Source organism: Emydura macquarii, unplaced genomic scaffold (genome assembly GCF_026122565.2).
Source record: "Emydura macquarii macquarii isolate MOO-44397 ecotype Brisbane River unplaced genomic scaffold, CSIRO-AGI_Emac_v2 contig_1253, whole genome shotgun sequence".
NCBI lineage: Eukaryota > Metazoa > Chordata > Testudines > Chelidae > Emydura > Emydura macquarii.
In genome coordinates, this window is record NW_027131390.1 from 52,767,138 (window position 1) to 52,792,416 (window position 25,279).

Sequence of the window (25,279 nt, forward strand, 5' to 3'; positions counted from 1 at the left end):
GCAAAGGGCCAGGAGAGATCCAGGGGAAAGGAAGGAGTGCCACCATCGTGCGCACCATCAAAACCTTTTATTTCTGTTATTGCCCTTGCTTGGGCCTTGCTGGGGCCCCGCCGAGGACCCCGGGTTGGTCGCGGTGGTTGGGTGCCCGATAATGATCCTGACCCCTCCTGGGTTGAGCGGGTCTGGGGGCCGGCCTGGGTGGAGGCGGCGGCTGCCTCTGGGCCTGAGGCTGAGATTGGTGTCTTGCAGCCTGCGGGGTGTAGAGCCCTAGGGAGCTTAGGGTGGCTTGCGAGCCCTGCAGGGCATGGAGCTTCTCATCTGTTTTATCTGAGAAGAGGCCAGCGCCATCAAACAGGAGGTCTTGTATGGCTTGCTGGGACTGCAGCCAGGAGCAGCGGCGCATGATGATGGCCGAAGCCATCACCCTGCTGGCGGCATCCACCGCATCACTGGCTGACTGCAATGCCGCGTTTGCCACTGCCGCTCCTTCTTGGGTCACAGTGGCAAAGTCCGCGGCCTGGTCTGGTGGCAACACCGACTGGAACCTCTGCAGCGAGGACCACAGGTTGAGGTTATACCTTCCGAGGAATGCCTGGTGGTTAGTGATGCGCAGCTGCAGTGCCGGAGTGGAGTACACCTTACGGACAAAGAGGTCCAGCTTTTTGCTGTCCTTGTCCTTAGGGGTGTTGCCCTGGCCGCGCTGGTTGACCGCATCCACAACCAGTGTCCTCGGGGCAGGGTGGGTGTATAGGAAGGCAAACCCTTCCTTAGGGACATAGTATTTTCTCTCTGCGGCCTTGGAGATGGGGGCCACAGAGGAGGGGGTCTGCCAGAGGGCCTTGGCAAGCTTCATGACCCTCTCGTGCACCGGCAGGGCAACATGTGATGGTCCTGCTGACCCAGATGTCCCAAAGAGGGGGTCCTCCTCCTCTGACATTTCTTTTAAGTTCTATGTTCAGATTGCCCATCACCCGCTTCAGCAGGTCTTGGTGGGCCCGGAAGTCAAAGAGGGGGGCCTTACGGTCCCTGGCCACCGCCTCATCTGGGGAGGAGGACTGTAGGAGGGCCCCCGTGGAGGGACCTTCCTCAGGGTCCGAACCCTCATCCGAGGGGTGACCCTGGTCCAGTTGACCTGGAGGTGGGGGTGCTGGCTGGGCCACCGAGGAATGGATGGATGTGGTGCCCTGGCCCATCTGGGTACCCCACTGCCCGCACTACGGCCACTGCCAGGGGCCTTGGGGCCACACCGGTGCCAGCATCAGTGCCTGTTGTGTGTCTAGCTGGCGTGCCTGGGATCCAGAGCCGCTAGACCGACGTTTGTGGCCCCGGGGTGGTGAACGGCTCCGAGATGACGACGAGCGCCGGTGCCGATGTCTCCGGTGCCATTAAGGGGACGAGCTTCTGGAGGAGCTGGATGTAGATCTCCTCCTGCATCTCGACCTCTTGCGGCGACGCTTCCCATCTCAGGATTGGGAATGATGAAGCCTATGTCTACGCAAAGCCGACCGAGAACGCGATCGACTCTGTGGTGCCGAGACGATCGGTGCCAGAGCAGGCAGTGCCGGAGCACTTGATGCAATGATGGGCACTGTGGCCCACGTTGGGGATCTCGATCAACACCGCCCGAGATGCGTAGACCCATGCACCGGGGACCGCTCCGAGGCTCTGCACCGAGGTGCCGGAGCTGCGACCCCTGCGCGAGGTGGAACTGCAGCAGCATGGCCTCGCGCGTTTGCCTCTCAACCGCCCTTGGTGCCGCGGTGTCAAGGAGCTCGACAACTCACTCGGAGCTGAAGGGGAGCCCGCACTCTCGACCCTCCTTGACCGTCTGGTGGGAGACCTAGACTCCTGTCTCCTCCACCCACCGGGGCCATCCAGCACGGGTTTACCCCGAGACGCCGGTCCCAGAACCCTTGGCCGAGGGGGGGACGGAGGCATGGGCAGGCCCATGAGGGCGCGTGGCGTCACGAAAGCCTCCGGCGTCAACAGCCCTTGCAGGGGCGCTCCCCCACCCCCAGGAGTTGGGGGAGGCTCCCTGCGAGGAGATGCTGGTGCCGGAGTAACCTTCACAGCACAGGGCTGGGGCATCTCCTGTGTCACTCCCTGCTGTACTGGTCGCAGGGAGGAGTCCACGTGTGCGGCCTCGGGCCGCTTCTTTTTCTTCGGCACCGCAGGCTTCGGTGCTGGTGCAGCGCTCTGCACCGAGGAGGCGCTCGGTGCCGCCGGCGAGTGCGATGACTTGGAGTCCGAGCGGAGTGTGGACTCCATCAGGATAGCCTTCAGCCGGGCATCCCACTCTTTTTGGGTCCGCGACTTGAAGGCCTTGCAGATTTTACACTTTTCTCGTCTATGCTGCTCTCCAAGGCATCGGAGGCAGCAATCGTGAGAATCACTCACTGGGAAGACTTTTGCACACACGGTGCAGGCTTTCAAGCCGGTGGAGCCAGGCATGGCTCTACTGTAGCCCCTAAGGGCACTATCTACTCTCTATACTTTCTCTACTATCAGTGTAATCTATCAACAATCAACTAAACAAAGAAACACACTAGAATGCAAAGGGAGGCTACTTGCGATATGCAAGAGGCAGACATTCCAGCAACCGTCACAGGCGGAAAGAAGGAACTGAGGGCCCACAGGGTTGGCAGCACCCTATGTACCGCAGCATGAGCGCGGCACTCCAGGGGGCGCCTGAGCCGACCCTACGGAGCTTGCTAAGGGAAAAAAGTTCCGGGGATCTGTGCACGGGGCTCGCACACACCTATATTGGAATGGATATGAGCAATCACTCGAAGACAGAAGATAAATTGCAATCAGGTAATTACAATCTGAATGTTACTGGGTTGGACCCATGCCTCAATCTTGAAAGGGCCCAAATATTGGTGGGCCAGTTTGGCTGAGTGATGAGTAGATTTAAGATTGTGGGTGAAGAGTCAGACTGTCTCCTAAAGCAAGGTTAGGGGCAGCCTGGTAGCGCCAGTCAGAGTGATGTTTATATGCTTTCTTGGCTGCTAATGAGTACTCTTTCAGTTCCTGGTGTACCTGATGGAGAACCTGTTGTACCAGTTTTGAGTGTGGGCTCTTGGCCTGGCCACACAGGTCACATGATCTTATTTAGCTCCTGATTGAAGTGTGTAAAACCTGGTCACCAGAAACTCCTTGTAATTAGGCTCCAGGTATTGAGGTGGCCAAAGTGTCCTGCAAGAGCTGTGTCATGACATAACTTCAGAACTTGCAGCCATAGATATGGTCCTTGTGGTAGAAGACCGCCATCTTGGAACCTGAACCGGGGGACTGGTGGGGTGTCAACATTCTCCAGAGTCTGGTGGATCTGAGTAGCAAAGGGGCTGTTGGGCAACAAGATATGAACTGACTCCATTAAGCTGTTGTATGCTTTGCCACTGATGAAGTTGGATGCCTTCAGAATTGTAGAGGGAGTTTTCTCACCCAGTTCCAGGTACTCTGTCTTAGGGGGCAAGGCATCAGCTTCCCAATTCTTGCTCCTGGGCGGTAGGAGACTATGAAATCAAACCAGCTGAAGAAAAGGGACCAGCAGGTCTATTGCTGGTTGAGGTGTCTGGGTGTTCAAAAATATACCAGGTTCTTGTGATCCGTGAGAACTCAGTCGTGAAACCTGGTCCCTCTCTAATAGGGAGTGCAATTCCACAAATGCTGCCTTGATAAGTAAGAGATCCTTATCCCATATATCATCATACTTCCTCTCTGCTGGGGCTAGTCTGAGGCACATGGGTGAAGTCAACAGACAGGACCCATCAATTGGGACAGTAGTGCATCCAGGGTGAAACTGGAGGCGTTGACCTCCACCATGAATGGTTTAGCAGGATCTGGATCTCTCAAGATGGGTGCTGTGGTGAACTTTTATTTTAGCTGATCAGAGGCAGTTTGGGCTTCCAAGAACCAGGTGACCCAGACTCCAGGACAATCAGAGGAGCAGCTAGGCTGGAAAAATCCCTCAATGAACGAACAGCAGAAGCTGGCAAAGCCGAGGAACCATAGAGCCCTGCAGGTGTCCTTTGGTACAGCCCCGTCAGAGATGGCCACCACATTGTGTGGGTTCATGGTTAGTTCTTTGGGGGAGATAATGTAACCAAGGAATTCTATTGTATTTTGGTCAAGCTCGCATTTCTTGGACTTTGCATATAGATGATGATGGCGAAGTCCTCCCAAGACACTGCAGACATGCTGGATCATGAGAAGCCTGACTGTCAGAAAATATGAGGATATCATCCAGATAAAGAGCTACACAGCAGTCTAACACCATCCCTGAAGATATCGTTTATGAGGTGCTGGAATGTTGCTGGGGTATTGCATAGACCAAATGGCACGACCAGGTACTCAAAGTGTCCGTACTACATGTGTAAAGCAGTCTTTCACTCATCTCCCTCTCTAATCCAGACCAAGTTATAGGCCCTGTGAAGGTCCATCTTAGTAAAAACCTTGTGGAGCAGTGTCTTTCGAAAAGCTCATTAATGAGAGAGGAGGTGTGCCTTTGTTTGAAGTGTTTGGGAAATCTCAGCTCAGTTTACAAAGGGTGGTAAAGGCAGGCTGCAGTCACAAAGTCAAGATTAGGCTTTTTTTTTTTTTTTTTTTTTTTAAAGCATCTAAGAAAGGCTAGGCGGATTGTGTTTAGGGGATCTCTTTTTCCATTTACAAGGAACTGGATTAAAATGTGATTTATGGAAAGGACTTTAATGACAGGGCAATGTTTTTGGAAGATTTTAAAGCTATATTTAATTTGACACACATTTTTGTACCCACTTGTGCACTAGGTAACTTGGTTCTTCGACTATTCCTAGACTTTGGAAAACTACTGAGAAGTTTGCTAAAAAGGTAAATCTGTCTCTGGATGCCTCTAAAACAGAAAGCAACATGTGCTAGTTTTGGGCATCCTCTGACAAATCACAGATAGGAAAAAAAAATTGCTTGCACTTCAGAAGCAGTCTTTGCAATACAGTCTAAGATTAACACAGATCAACACAACAAAGGTAAGATAGTAAGCACTAAACTCTTCCCCCCTCCAATACCCAAGGGAAGAGAGGAGATGATTTCTCTGGAAGTTGTACAAAGTTGCAGTCTACATGTAAATTGCAACCAAAAGCAGAAATAGCAGTATATTAAAATAAAACGTATTTGTTGTCTCCCTTACCAGAGGGGTAGAAGAGGTCAGTAACTCCGATTTCAGCTCCTTTAAAGTATGCAGTAAAGATGTTATAGCTTCCTCATTTGATGCAGACCAATCATTAACTGTTCTGTTAAATATAAAATTATAATTTTTTCAGTAAGTAGCTTTGTTTGCTGCTATTTTAGATGATAATGTAATTATCCAAAAACTACAACATATAATTATAACTTTTTACTAGTGTGAGCTTTTTACTTCTGGAACTTGTTTACAGGCACAATTTAATTGTGGTAGGGTGAGAATAGCAAGGTTTCTTGACTTCTAAGGGGGAAATTCAAAATAGTGCTATAAATGGATTTAGCCAGATGCCTATATTTTGTACCATTTTGCAACTCTAGCCTCTATTGTGCAAACTTAGAGAAGTGGGAAATCCCATTAAGAAATGTAAGAATTGCCATACTGATCAGACCAGTGATGCAGCTAGTCCTGTAGCCTGTCTGACTCCATCTCTGGCCAGTACAAGCTACTTCAAAGAACAATAGCTCAAAATGTAAAATGATTTAAATATTCTTATTACTCACTTGTCTACAGTTTTATATATGAACTCATTTAGGTGGACAGCAGCAAAGAGCAATTGTTGTCTTATCTTCTCTAGTTGCTGCTGCTGCAGGTGCAATGTGTCAGTCTCAGCTGTTAAGGCCAAGTTGGTATTATAATTTTTTACAGGACATGAAGAAAGTGCTCGCTGACTTTTATGAGAGGCAAGATTTCTTTCTTGTTCCTCTAATTCTGCTAGTGTCTGCTGGAGCTCCTTGATTCTGTGTTCATCCCTCTGGTGTTGCATCTCCAATTCAAGCTATTGGAACAAGAAGAAGAAGTCATTTGTAATTTACATGTACAGGCTACCAGTAAACACCATACTCATAGATATGACTAACAACCACAGCTCTCCCTAAGCTTTACATCCTTGCTGACAGAAATATGCAGAACAAGCTTTTGAGACCAGATAGCCAGAGAATACCACAAGGAGGGTACTTTTCTAATTGACTTAAATTTAAAAAAATAAAATTAAAATATTAATTTCTACTTCAGTTCCCTGAGCATTCAATTACTCTTCTGCCATAGTTAGAAGGGAGATTCTTCCAGAGAGGATTCTAGCATCGGAATCATCCCCTCAAAGCTCCTGCTCATATATCTCTGAGCCAGCAGGTTCTGCTCTCTGATGATCACTGCCACCCTTCCCAAGGATAGGGAAGTTGTGCATAGAATGTGGTGCAGGGCTTTCCCAGGCAGAAGCTGGGATATTTTGCCCCTCCTGCTCCAGGGTCACTTCTCCATACGTAAGACCTGCATCCCAGAGCCCTATCCTATTAAAAAACTGCCCAGGAGCAAGACCAGGCTCCGTTCATTGTAGCTGCACTCCAGGCAATGCATATGACCTAATATGAGGACCAGTGCATCGTGCTACATTCACTACACTCCCTTCACACTCTACCAAAGCAAACGAAGCCTCATGAGCAGTAGCTTCACAGAAATCCTGCTCAAGGACCCTCCCTTATAGCCACTCCATGTCCCTTCATCTCCTTCTTCTGACGAGGACAAAGGAGAAAAACTTATTGTGGTAAACACCTCTGAAATAGCCCCATCAAGAGCAGGCATAGCCTGCACTTCTACTCCCAACTCCTCAGAGATTTTCCAGAAGGAGGGAGGGTCACAAAGACAAGTCCCATGTCACTGCTTCACTTCAACCGAGGGACTCCCTAGCCCCCCCAACCCACAAAAAGAAAAGAAAAACAAAAAACCCACCAACACACACACTCTCTTGCTTTCCCAGCCTTGCTGGACACAGCAATCACAGTCTGGAACCAAGGAGAGAAATGTCCCTCTATGAAGGAGAGCACTCTGAAGACGTAAGGGACAATGGACGACCCTGAGCACACTCACTCTTGCCAATTCAGCACAGAGGACTTTTATTGTTTAAACTGACAGTCTCCAGGGCTCTGGATTTATCAGCAGAGGAGAAATGTGGCCAACACTAAATGCCTTTTCCACTCTAGGATGGAAGATTTCTTACCCTCCTCTCCCCCCGTGCCCAGATTTGCTCAGTGTCATCAAGGAACCCTATGCCCACATGGACAACACACTATCCAAACACAAAGCAATTCGCAAACAGTACAGGCTGCCCAAAGATGCCCTGAGAAATGCCCTGTCCCTAAGGCAGGCTTTTCAGTTACTACCAAGGTAAGAGACTTCTATGTACCACGAAAGTGAAATACAAAATGCTGTGTGGAGAATGGAAATTTCACTTCACTGTGGATTTTGAGGTTCTGAAATTTGTTTTCATTCTGATTCGGAACAAATCCCAAATATTTCAAAATTCTCCACAAAAGAAAATTCCCTCTCCCCCCAAAATAATTTCAGATCAAAATGTTTCATTTCAACAAAATCAAAACATTACATTTTGATTTCAAATTTTATTTTACTCTATAATATATATATATATATTAATACACAAAATAAAAATTCAAAATAAAGTTGCTTCAAAAGGAAAAATCAAAATGAAATTTTGAAGAAGTTGGAATGAGACACTGTTGGAACTTTTCCCCTTTTTTCTCCAAAACAAACTTTTGGTGAAATTTAAAACGAAGCATTTCGATTTCAACAGAACTGCATTTTCTGATGGAAAATTGCTCAGGTTTTCCAACCAGCTCCAGAAATGAAGTACTTGAAACAAGCTCTAGTAAATAATGTATTTTCCATATTGTCATCTACCGTACGGTATAGCAAAATTATCTGGCTATTTCAATATAATGACATATTTGAAGCTGGAAATCTCACCAGTCTCTCTCTGTCTTTCTGCCATTCCTTCTGTTTCTCAAATTCTTCCCTTTGCTCTTGTTGTCTCTCCTTTTCCCTTTTTTCTTTCTTGCTTTTTTCCTGTTCTTTCATTGTCCTAAAAAGTGTCTGCAATTGCTCCCAATCAACTTTCAGTTTTGCCTCTCTTTCCCTCTGAGCCTCCAGGGAGCGGATTACTTCCTGTTTTTGACTCTGAAGAGACTCCAATGTAGCTCGTAACTTGGTACTGACTTCTCTTTCCTTTTGTGTTTCTTCACAACACATTTGTACCTCAGCTTCTAGCTGCCTCTTAGATTGAATGGCTTGCTGGTGTGTTTTCTCAATTATAGCTGCTAGCTCCATAGCACGGCATCGTTCTTCTTCCAACTGAGCCTGCAGTTCTTGCACAAAGGTTTGTTCCAGCAATGAGTCTTTATGCTTACAAGAAACACCTTCATTTACTCTCATGCTCAGTTGTTCTGTCAAAACACGTTCATGGTTCAAGGCATTCAAAAGCTCCAAGGAGTGATTCTTTTCAACCTCCAAATTTCTCTGCAGCTCTGTCAGTTTGTTCCGCTCTTGGGACAGTAAGGCCTCACACCGGGAGTGTTCAATTTGAAGTTCCTTACGGAGATTATCGTTTGCTGATTTTTCATGCTCTAAGGCCACTGACACTTGATTATTCCGAATGCCCTGCAAGTCCAAGGCAGCCTGCAGCTCCTATTCAAGAAAAGGTACACACAACTAACATTATAACACAAATGCTTATTTGTAGGTCCATGCATACTCACTAATGTAATATTTCGACAATACATTTTATTGCATTTAAAGCAAATTAAGAAGCAATTAGAATAATTTACTATTAAATAATTAAAATCCAGACAAAGGACATTTTCCAATGATTAATGGCATGCTAGGAATTCAGGTTAGATTGAGGAGCATCACAATTAGTTATTAATCCCAGAAACACACTTTTTTGTCTTCATACTAAAACAGTTATAAAATGAAAGCATAGGCATTTAAAATATTGTAATGGATGACAATTTCTACATTAGCCAATCAGATTGCCTAAATGACATCTGCAGTAGAAATAGGCTGGGTTGATCTTCAATCTGGAAGCTTTAAAAAAACCCACATGAGGCTCGGCCACTAGGGTGGGCGAGTCCTAAGACTTCACAGCTTCTGGTTATTAAGAAAGATAGCACTCTGAAAATAGTAAATATACTTGGAATCCTTTCTTGTAAGTCAACCTCTTACTCGGTGCATCTCCTGGCCCTTCCTGCAGAAAAGTGAGGAAGTTACGGTCAGGGTAGCTTTGTTCCTCTTTTAACTTGGCCATTCTGGCCTCTGCCTTTCTCTGCTCTCACACATTTTTGTAAGCTCTTTCTGGAGGCTATAGATGACAACCCGACATCTATCCCCATGGCAGAAAAAGGAAAAAAACAAAAAATGTAAATAAAGAAACAGACCTGAAAGGAAACTCAGCCAAGATGGAATTAAAAACATACAGGCTGTCTATAAGATGTCTTATTGAGAAAAACAGGTGAGTATTGTTTTTGAGGGGGGCTTGCTTGGTTTTTCTAGTTTGGCTCAGACTCCCAGAAGTAAACACTCATACAAATACAGAAGACAAATATTTTGAAGAGAAAAGGAACACTATTCTGCAGCAGCAATTAACAAGGAACAACGAACAACTCCTGTTAACTGGAGGCGTTTTTTGGGGGGGGGGGGGGAAACTAATTAGAGACAAGTGCTGACTTTTATAGCTCAACAAGTTGTGTCTAGATATACCAAGACAGTATCATTATAGACACAAGATACTCCAATGTCAACCTGAAACAAATGGGGGCAGAATGCCTCAGTTCTAGCTTTGACAATTCTTTCAGTAGCTTACTAGGGACAATGAAGGAGCAGTGGTGAACCATTATTTACATGTGAAGTTTGTTTGTTTTTAAGACATGAAGGTTACTTGTAACCAGCGCTCTTTGAGTAGCTCTGCATATTCCTCACTTATAAGGACTGTGTCACTTGGTGGCACCTAACAGTAGAACCTTTTCCAAGCAGTGCCTGTTAGAGCACATGCACGCCACCTCCTATCCCTCTCCTCAATATTTTTTGAATGTTTCAATGGTGAGGCTATATAAAGTGATGCTCTGCCCTATACCCCCTCAGTTCCTTCCACTGCTAACCCAGAGAGACCATAATAGCACTCTGAGAAAGAGGTGAAGGTGGGTGGGAAGTGTGAATATGCAGTCATCTTGAAAAACCCTGGTTACAAGTAAATAACCTTCATTTCTTCTTCAAGTGGTTCTGCATATTCCCACGTATAGGCAGTTTGACAAGAAGTGCTGAAATCCCGGGTAGTGGGAACAGAGTCCTAATTAAATCACCACCACTCTTCCAAATTTGTTTTTCAGTCTACAAATTAAGTTCAGAGTATAATGTTTAGCAAATGCGTACACTGACTTCCAGATAGCAGTCTTGCAAATTTCCCTAATAGAAATATGTTTAAGATAAGCAAAAGATGCTGCTAATACCCTTGTAGAATGAGATTGTAGCACAGAAGTGAAACACCTGTACCTCTCCTGGCAGTTTTGGCGCTGCAAGGGAACCCAAGTGCAGGGCACATCCTGCTCCACAGGCGGCTGCAGCAGGAGAGAACTGGGGGCATGGCAGAGAATCAGCATGTGTAAGTGCTTGCAAACAATGCCAGAGGAAGTCCTGGAGGTGGGGTGCTGGCAAAGCATCCTGGGTCAGGTACTGACTGCGGGGGCTCTCCTGGGACAGCAGAGAAGACAAGGGTCTGGAGAGTCTCCAGCCTGTGCCTCCCCCGCAGTTGCACTAGGGTCAAATCATTATGATCCTCCTATGCAGGAGCATATTGCACTTTCCTGCTAACCAGTCCCATAATCTGAGTGCTTCAGCACATAAGGACCTGGGGGTTACAGTGGATAAGAAGCTGGATATGAGTCAACAGTGTGCCCTTATTGCCAAGAAGGCTAATAGTATATTGGGCTGCATTAGTAGGAGCATTGCCAGCAGATCAAGGGAAGTAATTATTCCCCTCTATTCAGCACTGGTGAGGCCACATCTGGATTATTGTGTCCATTTTTGGGCCCCCCACTACAGGAAGGATGTGGACAAATCGGAGAGTCCAGTGGAGGGCAAAAAATATGTAAGGGGGCTGGGGCACATGACATATGAGGAGAGGCTGAGGGAACTAGGCTTGTTTAGTCTGCAAAAGAGAAGAATGAGGGGGGATTTGATAGCAGCCTTTAACTACCTGAAAGGGTGTTCCAGGGAGGATGGAGCTAGGCTGTTCTCAATGGTAGTAGATGGCAGAACTAGGAGCAATGGTCTCAAGTTGCAGTGGGGGAGGTCTAGGTTGGATATTAGGAAAAACTTTTTCACTAGGAGAGTGATGAAGCACTGGAATGGGTTATCTACAGAGACAGTGGAATCTCTATCCTTAGAGGTTTTCAAGGTGCGGCTTGAAGGGGGAATTGAACAGGATGCCTCAGAACATTTGATCTGTTTGTCCACCCCTCAGCATATGAACATAAGAATGGCCATACTGGGTCAGACCAATGGTCCACGTAGCCCAATATTCTGTGCGCTGACAGTGGCCAATGCCAGATGCTTGAGAGGAAATAAGCAGGGCAAATTATTGAGTGATTTATGCCCTAATTCTTTAGTCCCAGCTTCTGGCAGTCAGAGATTTACGACACCCAGCTCATGGGGTTGCATCACTGACCATCTTGGCTAATAATCATTGACAGACCTATCTTCAATGAACTCATCTAATTCTTTTTTGAACTCAGTTATACTTTTGGCCTTACTGCTGGCAATGAGTTCCACAGGTTGACTGTGCATTGGTGGAAGTACTTCTTTTGTTTGTTTTAAACTTGCTGCCTATTAATTTCACTGGATGACCCCAAGTTCTTGTACTATGTGAAGGGATAAACAACACTTTCCTATTCACTTTCTCCAAAGCATTCATGACTTTATAGACCTCTATCATATCCCTCCTTAATCATCTCTTTTCTCAGCTGAACATTCCCAGTCTTTTTAATTTCTCCTTGTATGAAAATTGTTCCATACTCCTAATCGTTTTCGTTGCCCTTCTCTGTACTTTTTCCAATTCTAATATATCCTTGTTAAAGCGGGATGATCAGAACTGCACACAGTATTCAAGGTGAGGGCGTACTATGGATTTATATAGTGACATTATGATATTTTCTGTCTTATTATTCCCTTTCCTAATTGTTCTTAACATTCTGTTGGCTTTTTTAACTGAGCATATGTTTTCAGAGAACTATCCATGATGACCCCAAAATCTTTCTTGAATGGTATCAGCTAATTTAGACCCCATCATTTTGTATGTAGAGTTGAGATTATGTTTTCCAATGCAATTACTTTGCATTTATCAACATTCAGTTTCATATGCAATTCTGTTGCACAGTCACCCAGCAAATGTAGACTGTCCTGAAGCATAGTGAGAAACATTTGAAAACCGTCCTGATTGGGTGTTTAGACTAGAGACATCCAATGCTGCATCAGTCTCACATCAGGAGTGTTCAATTTGAAGTTCCTTATGAAGATTATAATTTGCTAATTTTTTATGCTCTAAGGCCACTGACAGTTGGATGTTGGTTTTGATTGAAGAAAGCACAGCCTCTTAAGAAGTGTGGAAGGAGGAATTTACTTTAGGAAGAAAGGATTCTGGTATCCTGAGCACCATCTTTTTCTTGCGGAACACGCAGTAAAGTACCTGTATCGATAAGGTTGCTCTGCTCCACCACTTGCCAGGCAGACATGAAAGCTACTAAGGAACAGGTCTTAATGGATAAATGAAAGATTGACACTGAAGTCAGAGGTTCAAATGGATAGCCTGTCAGAGCCCTGAAAAGTAGTGGAAGGTCCCACTTTGGGAACAGTGGCCTGACCAATGGTCTGGTTAACTGGACTGCTCAAATGAATCTGGCTACCTATGGATTATTTGCCAGGGAGCCAGAGGATACTGCAAAATAGAATGTTACTCAGCATACATCTGCACAGAAAAAAATCATAGCAAGTCTCACAGCCCAGGTCCACTGACTGGGGCTTGCAGGGCTTGCTATGGGACTAAAAATAGCAGTGTGGACGTTCCCGCTCAGGCTGAAACCTGGGCTCTGAAACCCAGCAAGGCAGGAGGGTCTCAGAGTCTGGGCTCCAACCCGAGTGGGAACATCTTCACTGCTATATTTAGTCCCGTAGTGCAAAGCAGTTGACCCGGGCTCAGAGACTTGCTGCTGCGGGTTGTTGTTTTTTGTGTGTGTTTGTTTTTGGAGTGTAGATGTATCCTCAGAGTGGCTGTCTGATGTGCAATAGTACTGGGCGGAAGGCCTCTGTCTATGCCTTCTTGTAGAAAGACCAAAATGGTTGGAATTTCTGGGATTTGCACTGTGTTCTTGACATCAGTTGTTGAATCTGGACTAGAGAGAGGAGTATGGTTTTAGTGTTGATACTCTCCTAGATAGCAATGTTTTAATAACTATGCAAGACAGACTGAGACCTCCTACTACTTCCCTCTCAACAACCAGGCTCTTAGTTGAAACTGACACCTTTTGGGGTCTGGATGAAGAAAAGAACCTTGCAAGAAAATATCCAGTCTCCATAGAAGCTGGAGTGGGGGCTCCAGTGTCAGCTCTATCAGGTTGGAGATCCTGGTTCTTGTCGGCCAATGAGGAGTTTTAGTGTTAACATTGCCTCTTCTTGTTTTATTTGCAGGACCATCTTCCCCAGGAGTGGGAAAGGTGGAAATGCATAAAGTACGCCTTGCAGCCAACTGTACAATAAGGCATTGGTCCCCATGGATGGAGGGTTTGCCTCTCGTGTGAAGTGTTTCGGCCTCTTTTTGTTCATATGATTTGCAAACAGGTTGGTTGAAGGGAGGCTGAATGTCTGAACAATGAGATCAAAAACCTCCTGATTTAGGGACCACTCGGAGTTGCTGACCCTGCGCCTTTGGCTCAGATTCCCTTTGATGTGGATTGCTCTGAAGGAAAGGAGGAACTGTTCCACCCACCTCTTCATTTCCATTGCTTCCATGGGTAGTGCCGGATTCCTTGCTCCCCCTTAGTTGTTTAAGTATACGATCGCAGTCGTACTGCCTGATTGAACCAGGATGCGCTTTGCCCTTAGGGTGGGCTGGAATCTTTGCAGAGCTAGCTTGACTTCTCTGAGCTTCTCTGACGTTTATGCTGTGACCTTTTCTTTTCTTCTTGCTCCAGAGGCTCTGAGCTGTTTGGGTCTTCAAGTGAGCTCCCCAGTCCTCCAGGCTGGCACTGGTTGTGAGGACTAAAGGATCTGAAAGGCAGATGGGCATACCTTTGCAAACATTATTGTGGATTGAGCACCACTGTAAGAAGTTTAACACCTGTATTGGAACTCATACTTGATCTTTCATGTGTTCCAGGGAGTGGAAAAAGGCTTAAAGACTTCTGATGTGTGATTGTGACCATGCAGTGATCCCAATGCACCAGGAGCCCTACCAGTTGGAGGCATAGTGCTATTATAGGTCTTCTGTGGTGATGGACCCAGAGAACTTTTCTTGGCACTTATGATGAAGCTGTTCATCTGGAGAAGATTCAACATCCAAGATGTGGCCCAGTGCATTGCTGACTGCAATGGAGCTCTGATCAGACTGTAGTTCAGGAAGTGATACAAATGAGTTCTCTGCAACCAGACTCTGGCTATTATCACCACCACCATCTTTGTGAAAACCCTGGAGGCCAAAGACAGGCCAAATGGGAGTGTTTGGTACTCAATGTTTCCTGCTGTGAGCAAACCTTCATAGTCTGTGATAGCACAGAGTGATGGGGATATGGAGATATGCATCTGCTAGATCAACTTAAGTGAAGAAGTTCACTCAGGACAGGGATGACACTGAAGAAGCTAGGGTCTCCATGTGAAACTTTGTTTTCTTCATCCACTTGTTGAGCCTTTTGAGTCAAGAATGGTTCTGATAACCCATATGTGCTTCTGTACAATGAAGAAGATTGAGTAGAACCCAGAGAACCTTTCTTCTGAGGGATCACTCTATCACTCCTATATCCCAGCAGTTTCATTCTGGATCAGATGTGTTTTATAAGGTCATTGGAGTTGCGTGACTGGATAAAGAATAGATGAGGTGGAGCCTGCAGCTTGAAGGAGTATCCCAGGCTCACTACTTTTCTGACACACTTGTCTGAGTCGATGAAAATCATTCCTCTAGGGAATGGGAATTCCTGCCCCTTAGCTTTAGGTGCGGGCAGAGGCCTAGGCAATCTTTGTCAAAGCGTATTTTGGTCAGAGCTTTCACCATAGACCTCAATTCCACTGTTGTCCCTTGGGAAATCTGTTGCCCCTTTGCTGGTATCTCTGTGAGAATGAGGAGCATCTCTGTCAAAAAACAGTCTAACATTTTCTGCTGAGAGACCTTACTGGGGAAGAGAGACTTGTTTGGATTTATTTGCATTGTCAGCAACCACCTTATTCAGCTTTTCTCCAAAAAGGAGGGATACTGTAAACTTGGCTGAGCATAGCACCTGCTTAGAGTATTCAATTTCCAGGGTTGGAGCCATACGTGGCACTTGGCTACTGAGCTGGAAGCCATGACTCGGGCTGAAAATCTCATTGCATCCATTGACGTATCAGCTACAAATGCTATTGCTAAGGAGACTTTCTTTAAAGTGGAACAAAAGCCAGGTTGATTTCTGTCCCCAAGACTCTGAGATCTTCCAGCCAGCAAAGAAATGCTCCTACAGAGTGGGTAGCTGCCAGGGATGCTCAGAGGGTGGCGGAGGAGACGTCAAAGCCCTTTTTGAGTGTGGTCTCCATCCTTCTATCTGTGAGGTCCTTAGGGTAGAACTCCCCCACTGAGGAAATAACCACATCCCGATGAAGGATGCTGCAGAGGCATCAACCTTCAGATTCTCAGCAACAGAGCCCTTTGGTTATTGAATGATACAGAGCCTGAGGTCGCTCTTGTTAATGTGCTTGCCCTTATCAGGCTTGTTCCATTTATCCCTTCAAGGAGTAGTGAGGGATGCTGCAGCCTTAGGGGAGGATTATGAAGGGATAAATTTATTCTGAAGCTTACTCACAGGAGCCTGCTTAGATATCAGAGCCAGACAGCTTGCCTTCCTCAATGGAGAAGGGGAAGGAGTCAGATGAGGAAGAGGAGTCAGAGGGTATCTTCTAGATTTTTTTGTGCTTTTTTTCCTCTCCCTGTTTAGCCCGTTAAATTTTTTAACTTTTTTAGCATGCTCTGGAAGCACAGAAGCTCTATTGCAGCTTTGGTGCAGTTTCTTGCGGCTAGCTTTCCTTAGGACCAGGAGTGTGTTTGAGAGATCTGTCTCAGAATCCTCGCTCACTGGATCCCATTCTCCCTGGGAGCAGGGAAAGAGGAACTTGTTGTCAGAGTCCTCTTGATCAGCTTGAGAAAGAGGAGGACAGATTAGAAGCAGGTGTGGGAAGGAAGGAGAGAACTGAATTGTAGGGAGTAGCCCAGTCCTATCATGCGTAGTACCCAGCAATCTGAAGTAATCTGGGCCCACGCACGATAGAAGTGAGATAAACAGTCCAGAAAACATAGAGGTGATGGATCTGAGATGTGAACTGGTGCACTGCCCTTGTGCACACCGTCAAAAGTTATGCTTAGACACAGATGACTGCCTCACATAGCTAGGTACTTGGGTGGATGGCTTCTCCTATAGTTCCATCCATGCCTCCTGTTATAGTTATAGTATAGGATGTCCACCAGGGACTCAGCAGTGTCCAAGACTTCCTCTATTTGGATCCCGAGGTTAGAAGTTCTTGATGAGCTCTGCTGTCATCAAGGATGGGTGCTATGGAGGTCCCTTCCACCCGCTCATCAGGGGATGAGGGTGATGATGCTCGGACAAATACAGGCCCTTGCTCCTAACCCTCCGCTCGTAAGGGGGGGGAGGGTCTCAGTGCCGGTTCCTTGGGCTCGGTGCCACAGTGTTGTTCTTGAACAGAGGGGGGACCTCTTCTCTCTGATGTCACCAAGAGCGATCGTCTTGAATAAGACCTTGGGCTTGATGAAGTGCCCATGGGATTTCAGAAGGGCCATTGAGTTGGCAACTGCCACTGCCAGGCCAGGGGGGGAAAAAACCTCTCTCCTCTGTCTGCCCTTAACTGCCGCCACTCCGACTGGTGTCACCTCTGTCTTGAGGTGTACGATTCTGGCTCCGATTCTGACTTGGAAGACGACACGACGACGGACGGACGGACGGACCATAGAGGTGCAGTACCAAACAGTGCTGGTGAGCGGTATGGCAAGGGGGGGTGAGCAGTGTGGCATCATTGCCAGCTTTCCCCTTGATAACACCTGATGTTTCAGTGTCGCGGACACTGCTCTCTTATCCGGCACTCATTCCAACCTGGTGGGAAATGATGGTGCTGTGCGGTAAATCAGTTCCCTAGCAGCCTCGAATGTCTCCAGCATGGAAGGCAGAACCAGCTGTCCTCCATGGCTCTCCTGCAGGGGACAGACGCCTCCCTAGGGCTTGAGTTGACGGCACCATGCTGATTGCCGCGGAGCTCAAGTGGCCCATCACTAGTCACACTCTATCAGTCCTTGTGCCCAGCAAGTCTTGGCACAGGGGAGCACCCCCATCTGTTTTCTTTTCTTTTTTCTGTGGCATTGGGGATTAGGATGCTGAGCATCTCCATGAATGGAACTTCTCGGCACTGGAGAGCCCTGACGGTGCCGAGAGTCTCTTGACAAAAAGTCTCTCCTTGGCACCGGGTCTCCCACATGGATGCTGGTGCACTCCGCACAAAGGCCGAGGTGCTAGGAGCAGAGTAGGCCTGACTCTGCTCTGAAGGTGAACTCATGCATCCATCAGGAGGAGCTTAAGCCTCTCGTCCTTCTCTTTCTTAGTCCTGGGCAGAATTCCCTGCACATCTTGCAGCGGTCTCTCTGGTGAGATTCTCCCAGATACTTCAAGCAGGTTGTGTGGGAGTCACTCCTGGGCACAGGCTTATGGCAAGACCCACACGGAGACCGAGGCATGCCGCGGCACGAGGGAAAGAAATGAACCTGATAAGATGGGTCCTATTTTACTCTAACTTACTATACTACTATATCTATATACACTCATCCTAACTATTTAACTATTTACAGATACAGGAAAAAAGTAGTCCACTGGGGAATTCCTTGCGGATGCAAGAGAAACTAGGTATTCCAGCGAACCTCACAGGCAGTAAGAAGAAACTGAAGGAGCAGAGGGTTGGCAGGGCCCTATATATGGTGCCATGAGGGTGCAAATCCAGGAGCCAACCCAGCGAATACCACATGGGGAAAACTGTCCGATGGCAATGCATGTGGTGCGCACTTGCCTACACTGGAATTGACATGAGCAAGCATTCGAAGAAGAAAATGGTTTTGTTTGTTTTGTTTAACAAGCCCTTCAACAAGTTTCCAGGCAGAGGTAACAGGTGACAGCCTGGCTGAATTTTCCTCCATCTATTCATACCAATAATCATTGTACATGGACTGACTCATAACCAATTTGATATAATAAAATTTACAGATTTTTAAAAAATTTAACTTGGAAGAAAAAGAACAGAAAGAAAAAGCAGTTCAGCTGACCTGTATTCTATTGGAAACTTTCCAATTACTTGATTCTCAGCCAACATCTGACAGTGCTTTCTACTCATAATCCTAATTGATCATGCAGTATGTATCTACAGTATCACAGCATGCTTGTTAAGGAACCAGTCACAAATTATGAAATGAAACTATATAGCAGGATCAAGTGGAACTAGAGAACTAGATACAAAAGTTTTAAACATGATGATTTAGCTGAAGTTAGTCCTGCTCTGAGCAGGGGGTTGGATTAGATGACTTCCTGAGGTCCCTTCCAACTCTAATATTCTATGTTTCTATGAAATACAAGTCTCTCAAAACACCAAAGAAAGGCACAAGAAATTCCTTGTTTTTTGTACAAGAGGGAATATAGATGTGGGTGCAGCAATTAAAAATGACATTTTAAAACTTTCAGTTTTGTGAAAGTCCTTCTGCAGAATCACTTGGATTGAACGAACAACAGTCCAGAGATTTAAAAAAAGAAAAAACTCAGCATCTGGGGAAAGAAATGCAACAGACATTTTGTTAACACAAGTCAGTCTACTTATGAGATCTCATTAACATGCCACATAGTACCTCTAATGCTTTTGTCTTTTCATCCTCTCTTAGCTTATGCTGAAGGTGTTGCTCCTCAAACATATTTCGTAACTCTTTTTCTTTTACACGTTCATTCTGGAGGTCTTGAAGTGCAACTGTCAGATCTTTTTCTTTATTTTCCAGTTCAGAACTGCAACATTCAGAAAAGTTACAAATGACACTATTATCTCGGTTCAGAAGGACCATCCTTCTTGTTTTTAGATATTATTGTTTTGGAAAGAAATCATTTTTTCAGTCTTTCTAACCTTTCTTTCCACAGAAGCATGAGCAATTAAGTCAGTCACTTTGCCACTCCACTCAACACAAGTGGGATATATTTTATAATTTTTGTTAGTTTGTCTACTGTCTCCTCCACCTTGTTAATTTTTACTCTTTAGCTGTGACTTTAAAGTTGACCCCTTCCTATTTTAACTTCTAAAAAGGGAGGAGTTGACTATTCTCAGTATGGCTAGACATCATATCCTATTTAGCAGCTGTAGATAACTAGGATAAGCTACCCTTTCCTGTGGCAGAGCAACCCTGGTGCTAATATGGAAAGAAAAAACCCACTAGTGTGCACCAGGACTACAGGGGAGAAAGAAAACAGGCCCAAGCAGAGATGACCAAGCCACTAAGTTAGCCAAAGGAAGTTGCCTGGCTTTGTCAGACAAACCTGGCCCATTGGGGAAGAAATGAGCAGGAGCTGGAAGTAGCAGGCCAGCAACATCAGGGTTGAAAAGGAATTCTAGTCTGACCAAGATACATCACAGTGCCCACACAATGTGTATCATCTGCTGAAACTCCAAACTTCACCAGTCAGTTTGCACCAGCGATCAATATTCAGTAATAAATTAGCAGCAAGTAAACATTCAAAATAAATTATTTCCTTAAACTACTTCTGTAGAGATTGGCAGAGGTTACCATTTCTTCATTCCCCTTGCACATCCAGCCATTTCTAGATTTAACCAACACAAGATCACTGCACATTGTTTAATGTAGCTCTCAAAAAAGTACTCCTTACCGAAGCTGGTTTATTTCCCTCTGAAGCCCTTGCAGGGATTTTTGTAGACTTTCATTCTCTTGTTTGCTTTCATAAAACTCTGATTTCAAGTCTGACACACCAGACTGCTCCTGCTTCAGGAGTTCATGCATCTCAGAGGCCTTCTCCTGCTCCCCATTTAGAGAGTTCTGCAGGTCACTTGCTATGGTTTTTTCCAGCTGAAGTTTATATTCTAGTAATTCAACTGGGAAAACAAACAAAGTCCATTTGTATTATAATATATTTAACAATTCTGTTCCCAATTTTATGGGTTTAAAGGTACAGACAAATAAGGGGACCGTGGTTATTACTGCTCTTCCCAATCCTCTGCTAATAAAGAACTCAATTTTTCAAACCTAGTTTAAATAAAACATATTTTAAAGGGTTATTCAGCTACTGTTTTACTGTTAGTCTCTCTCTCTCAGCTTTCCTATTCTTTTTGGCTTTGACTGGGTCATCAGAGAACTGTTCCTCTTTGGCTTTCAACTATTTTGATAAAACAATAATTGCAAGCAGCCAGTTATCTATTGCTTCTCTAACCCATTTATTAACATCTTCCATTCACCAATATACACAGATATACACCAATATAGAGAATTTTCTGAAAACCCCAGGTGTTGCTCACCATTCTCAAGTTTTCTACCTTCATACATTCCTTGACATTAAAGTCACCCTCCAACTTCATCTTTGTGTAAGACAAACCAAAGACAATTCACCTCTATTTTTATTTAAAACTTTTTAAATACAGCCTTTTCTGAACCAGATATTTTGACAATCTGCACTCCCATCCCTGCAAGAAATCCTAATGAGTTCACTAAATGAAGTCTGATGTCAGCATTCATTTCTCATAATTTTTACTGCACTTTCCTCCTCTCCTGCCCCCTATTTTTTTTGGTAGGTGAATGAGTGGAAGAGCAGATGCAAAGTGTTTCCTAGGTGCTACCCTTCCTCCGAAGCTGGTGTTCTTGTTTGCTCCCACGATCCTCTGCATTAGTAAGTGTTTCCTGGAGCTGCTGCAGCTTCTCCTGGTTTTGAAGGTGAGTCATCCGTAGCTGAGCTCGAAGGTCCTGTATCTCAGAAATTAAGCTGTTCCTATCAGAAGACAGAAGGTGCTCTAAAACTATCCGCTGCTGTTCTTCCTGAAAATAAACCAATCCTATTTCAGATAAAAAGACAGTAACTTCTAAGTAAATTCCCAAGCATTGTCTCATTCTTTCCACAATATAAATCCTAGAGATCTCCAAGGTCATGTTCTCCTATATAATAGGCCAAATTTTATCAAAAGAATGGAGAGAAGCAATTTAAGATAAACTCATACTCCATTTTATTAACTCTCAAATGTTTTCTTTTACTTATTTAAACACTTCCCTAATAGAGTGATAGCTATTACAAATTCTCTGGCTTGATGCTAACTTAACTATTAGCATGAAGTTAACCAAAATCACATCAGGACTAATTCAGGCTATGAGTTTTCCCAAAGAAACATTTGTGTAGCTAGTAGTAGATGTCTGCTTTTATTTGAAGCACTTCCTTTCTACTATCACAATCTCCTCAAGACCACTTGATTGGCTGATAAACGCTACAAATAGTAGAACTCATAATGCAATGTAGAGAAAAATGGCAGCCAAAATGAAGTCTGTATAAAAACCCATTGCTGTTAACTTTTTTAGATTGCAGCACTAGATTTAAGAACATAAGAGCTGAGACTGAAAAATGAGGGAGGCATTCACACACTATGTCCACAATCGTGGCCTCCAAATCGAAGGGGAAGAAAGCGGCTGATTTGTAAGTGTTAATACTCCAAGACTCTCTTACTTGTCGTTTCAAAATATGCTCCAGTTTTTCCACTAATGAACCTTCATCCCCAGAACCAGGATTGCAGAGATGTGACTGCAAGTCAATTTGAAACATGTTCCGCTCCTTCTCCAATACACCCTGAACTGCCTGGAGAAGTTCTCCTCTCCAATCAAAAGAAGTATCTGAATATTCCTACAGGAATAGAGTAAATTTATTAGTATCTATACAAAAAAAGCAGGTAACTCATTTGAAAGGAGGTTTACCACATTTTATCCTGGATACCTTGTCTCCTTTATCTGCCACTTTGCTAAGGTAATCCTTCAATGACTGTATTGCATCCAGCAAGGTTCGTCCTTCGTTTTGCCATCCCTCAGCTGCTGCAGTCTGCTGAACACTTTTTTGATCACTAAGAGGAAAGGGATGTTCTGACAAAGCCAGTATTTTGCGGCTGTCCTCATATACCATCTTCAGCACAGACTGAAAAGGGACAAAAAACATTTTATATAAACTGATGTTACAGTACCAACGGAATCTAAAATGCTGAAAGATCCAGAAATCATTTTGGAATTAATGTTTCTGCAAATTAAGTTTAAATATAAAGAGTATTCTATATTCCGAGTGTTTTCTAGCAGAGGGAGCTATCTACACTAGAAACGTTAGACAAAGAACACAGAGATGGAACAAAAACTTTTTAAAAATAGATTGTAAAGTTAAGAAGAGGAGGTTACTAACCTGTAACTGGAGGTTATTTGAGATGTGTGGTCCCTATCTGTAGCCCATACATGGATGTGCATGCATGCCGTGTGCCTGAGTCTGGAAGTGTTTCTTATCAATGTCCATTGACCCGCATGTTCATGTGCGTCCCCTTGTGTTCCCAGTTGAGGGTCTAATAAGTAGCGTGAGTTGACCTCGCTCCAGTCTTCCTATTACCATCTTGGAATGCAATCAGAAGCAGAGGGGACGGAGGCTGGGTAGTGGAATACAGACAGAGACCACACATCTCCAAGTAACTCCACTTACAGGTAAGTAACCTCCAGAGCAGAGGTGAGTGTGAGGATGCTAACAGGAGCACAGTCCTCAGAACGGCTGGGCCGACGATTGCACCTGTAGTTACTACTTGTGTGATGGCATAGTGCACTGTAAAGGTGTGGACGGAGGACCAGGTGGCTGCATAACAGATGTCTTGCCAGGACACATCCACTAGCGATATCAATGAGGCGGCTTGCGCTCGTGTAGAGTGAGCGGTGACTATCAGCTGGAGGTATGTCAGATTGGTTGTAGCATTCTTAGATGCACCCCAAGACCCACTTGGAGATTCGTTGGAAGGAGAGGGTTTGACCCTTGGACCGTTTGGCAATGGCCACGAAGAGCTTTGGCAATGTGCAAAAGGATCGAGTACTGTGAAGGTAGATAGAAAGCCAGTGGACGAAGGACATCGAGGAAATGTAGAACCCTGACAATATAGGAGGTGTGCGTTTTGGGGTAGAAACCAGGTAAGTGGATGCACTGGTTCAGGTGGAATTCCGACATGACCTTTGGGAGGAGTTCAGGATGGAGCTGAAAGGACACCTGGTCCTTGTGGAATGTGGTGGTGATGGGGGGGCGGATCTTCCATCATGGCTGACAGCTCACTGACCCGCTTGGCTGAAGTTATGGTTCCAGGGATGCCATATTCATTGAGAGGTGGGAGAGGGAGTGTGACGCTATCTAGATTGGGGTGACCTTTTAGAATATTATTTAATATTAGTATTGCAAAATTACAATAATTCGTATGAGATATGCCATGTTAGGTACAATTAGGTACCATTGCATTGGTAGGAACATTGCCAGCAGATTGAAGGAAGTGATTATTCCCCTCTATTTGGCACTGGTGAGGCCACACCTGGAGTAGTGTGTCCAGTTTTGGGCCCCCCATTACAAGAAGGATGTGGACAAATTGGAGAGTCCAGCGGAGGACAACAAAAATGATTAGGGGGCTGGGGCACATGACATATGAGGAGAGGCTGAGGGAACGAGGCTGGTTTAGTCTGCAGAAGAGAAGAGTGAAGGGGGATTTGATAGCAATCTAACTATCTGAGAGGAGGTTCCAGGGAGGATGGAGCTAGGCCATTCTCAGTGGTGACAGATGACAGAACAAAGAGCAATTGTCTGAAGTTGCAGTGGGGGAGATCTAGATTGGATATTAGGAAAAAGCTTTTCACTAGGAGGGTAGTGAAGCACTGGAATGGGTTGCCTAGAGAGGTGATGGAATCTCCGTCCTTTAGTGGTTTTTAAGGCGTGGCTTGACAAAGCCCTGGCTGGGATGATTTAACTGGGGTTGGTCCTGCTCTGAGCAGGGGGTTGAACTAGACGACCTCCTGAGGTCCCTTCCATCCCTAACATTCCATAATTTTATGATTAGCAAAGTTATGATTTGCCAAGTATGATGATATTGTATGTGTGTCATATTTGTTTGGAAGTTATGGATATGTTTGATGTATCTGTATTTCAACTTGTGCTGTGTTTCTGGGCGATACCCCAGACAAGGTGGCATTTTGGTAAAGGTAACAGAATTTTAAATAACGTATCTCTTTACTGGACCCAGTTGCTGACTGGGAGCCAGAGACTGAAATGCAGTAAAAAGGGCTGAGTATTTTTTTTTTAAAGCTTCTTGATAATCAGTGTATGGAATCAGCAGCACTGTGTGACTGGTTGGTAAATTTACTGCAGTGTTAGTCACCAGTTGGGGAGAATCTGCTCTCCTTTTGCAGCATGCCCTGACCTTGGCATTTTCAGGTGCGCGATCCTAGGCACAGACGGGTCACAGGGAGCACCTTGCCAACGTTTCAAAGGTGGTTTTAGAAAATGTGCGATTAAGGTCCCACATAGATGTGGGCTTCAGTACTGGTGGAAAGGTGTTGAGTAAACCCTTCATGAAGCAGACAGTTGTTGGATGCGTAAAGACACAAGTGCCATCCCCAGGAAGAAGAAAGGCACTGATTGCTGCTAGATGCACCTGTATAGAGTTGAGGACTAGGCCGGATGTTTTGAGAGCGAGAAGGTAGTCCAGGATAACTGATATAGATACTGTGTTACGTGAGTGGTGGTGGTGAGCACATAGTGTAAAGTGTCTCCATTTCACTCAGCAGCACGCCCTCGTGGACTCTCCTGCTCGGAGTAAGAATTCACCACACTGAGGTGGAGCATAACCAGTCTACCCTTGATGCCCATTCAAATACCAGGCCATGAGATGAATCATAGAAGATTAGGGTTGGAA

General features: G+C 45.3%; 1 protein-coding gene across 1 annotated transcript in view; it reads right to left on the bottom strand.

Moving 5' to 3' along the window:
* Positions 1-25,279, bottom strand: part of PCNT (pericentrin) — a 202,712-nt gene that overhangs the window by 18,883 nt on the left and 158,550 nt on the right. Inside the window, exons 41-48 of the mRNA XM_067548788.1 lie at positions 22,306-22,500; positions 22,042-22,215; positions 21,170-21,365; positions 20,209-20,431; positions 19,188-19,338; positions 7,976-8,692; positions 5,719-5,993; positions 5,165-5,267 (exon numbers count right to left, since the gene is read on the bottom strand). Of these exons, the coding sequence (XP_067404889.1) occupies positions 5,165-5,267; positions 5,719-5,993; positions 7,976-8,692; positions 19,188-19,338; positions 20,209-20,431; positions 21,170-21,365; positions 22,042-22,215; positions 22,306-22,500 (2,034 nt within the window). The remainder of the gene's footprint in view (positions 1-5,164; positions 5,268-5,718; positions 5,994-7,975; positions 8,693-19,187; positions 19,339-20,208; positions 20,432-21,169; positions 21,366-22,041; positions 22,216-22,305; positions 22,501-25,279) is intronic.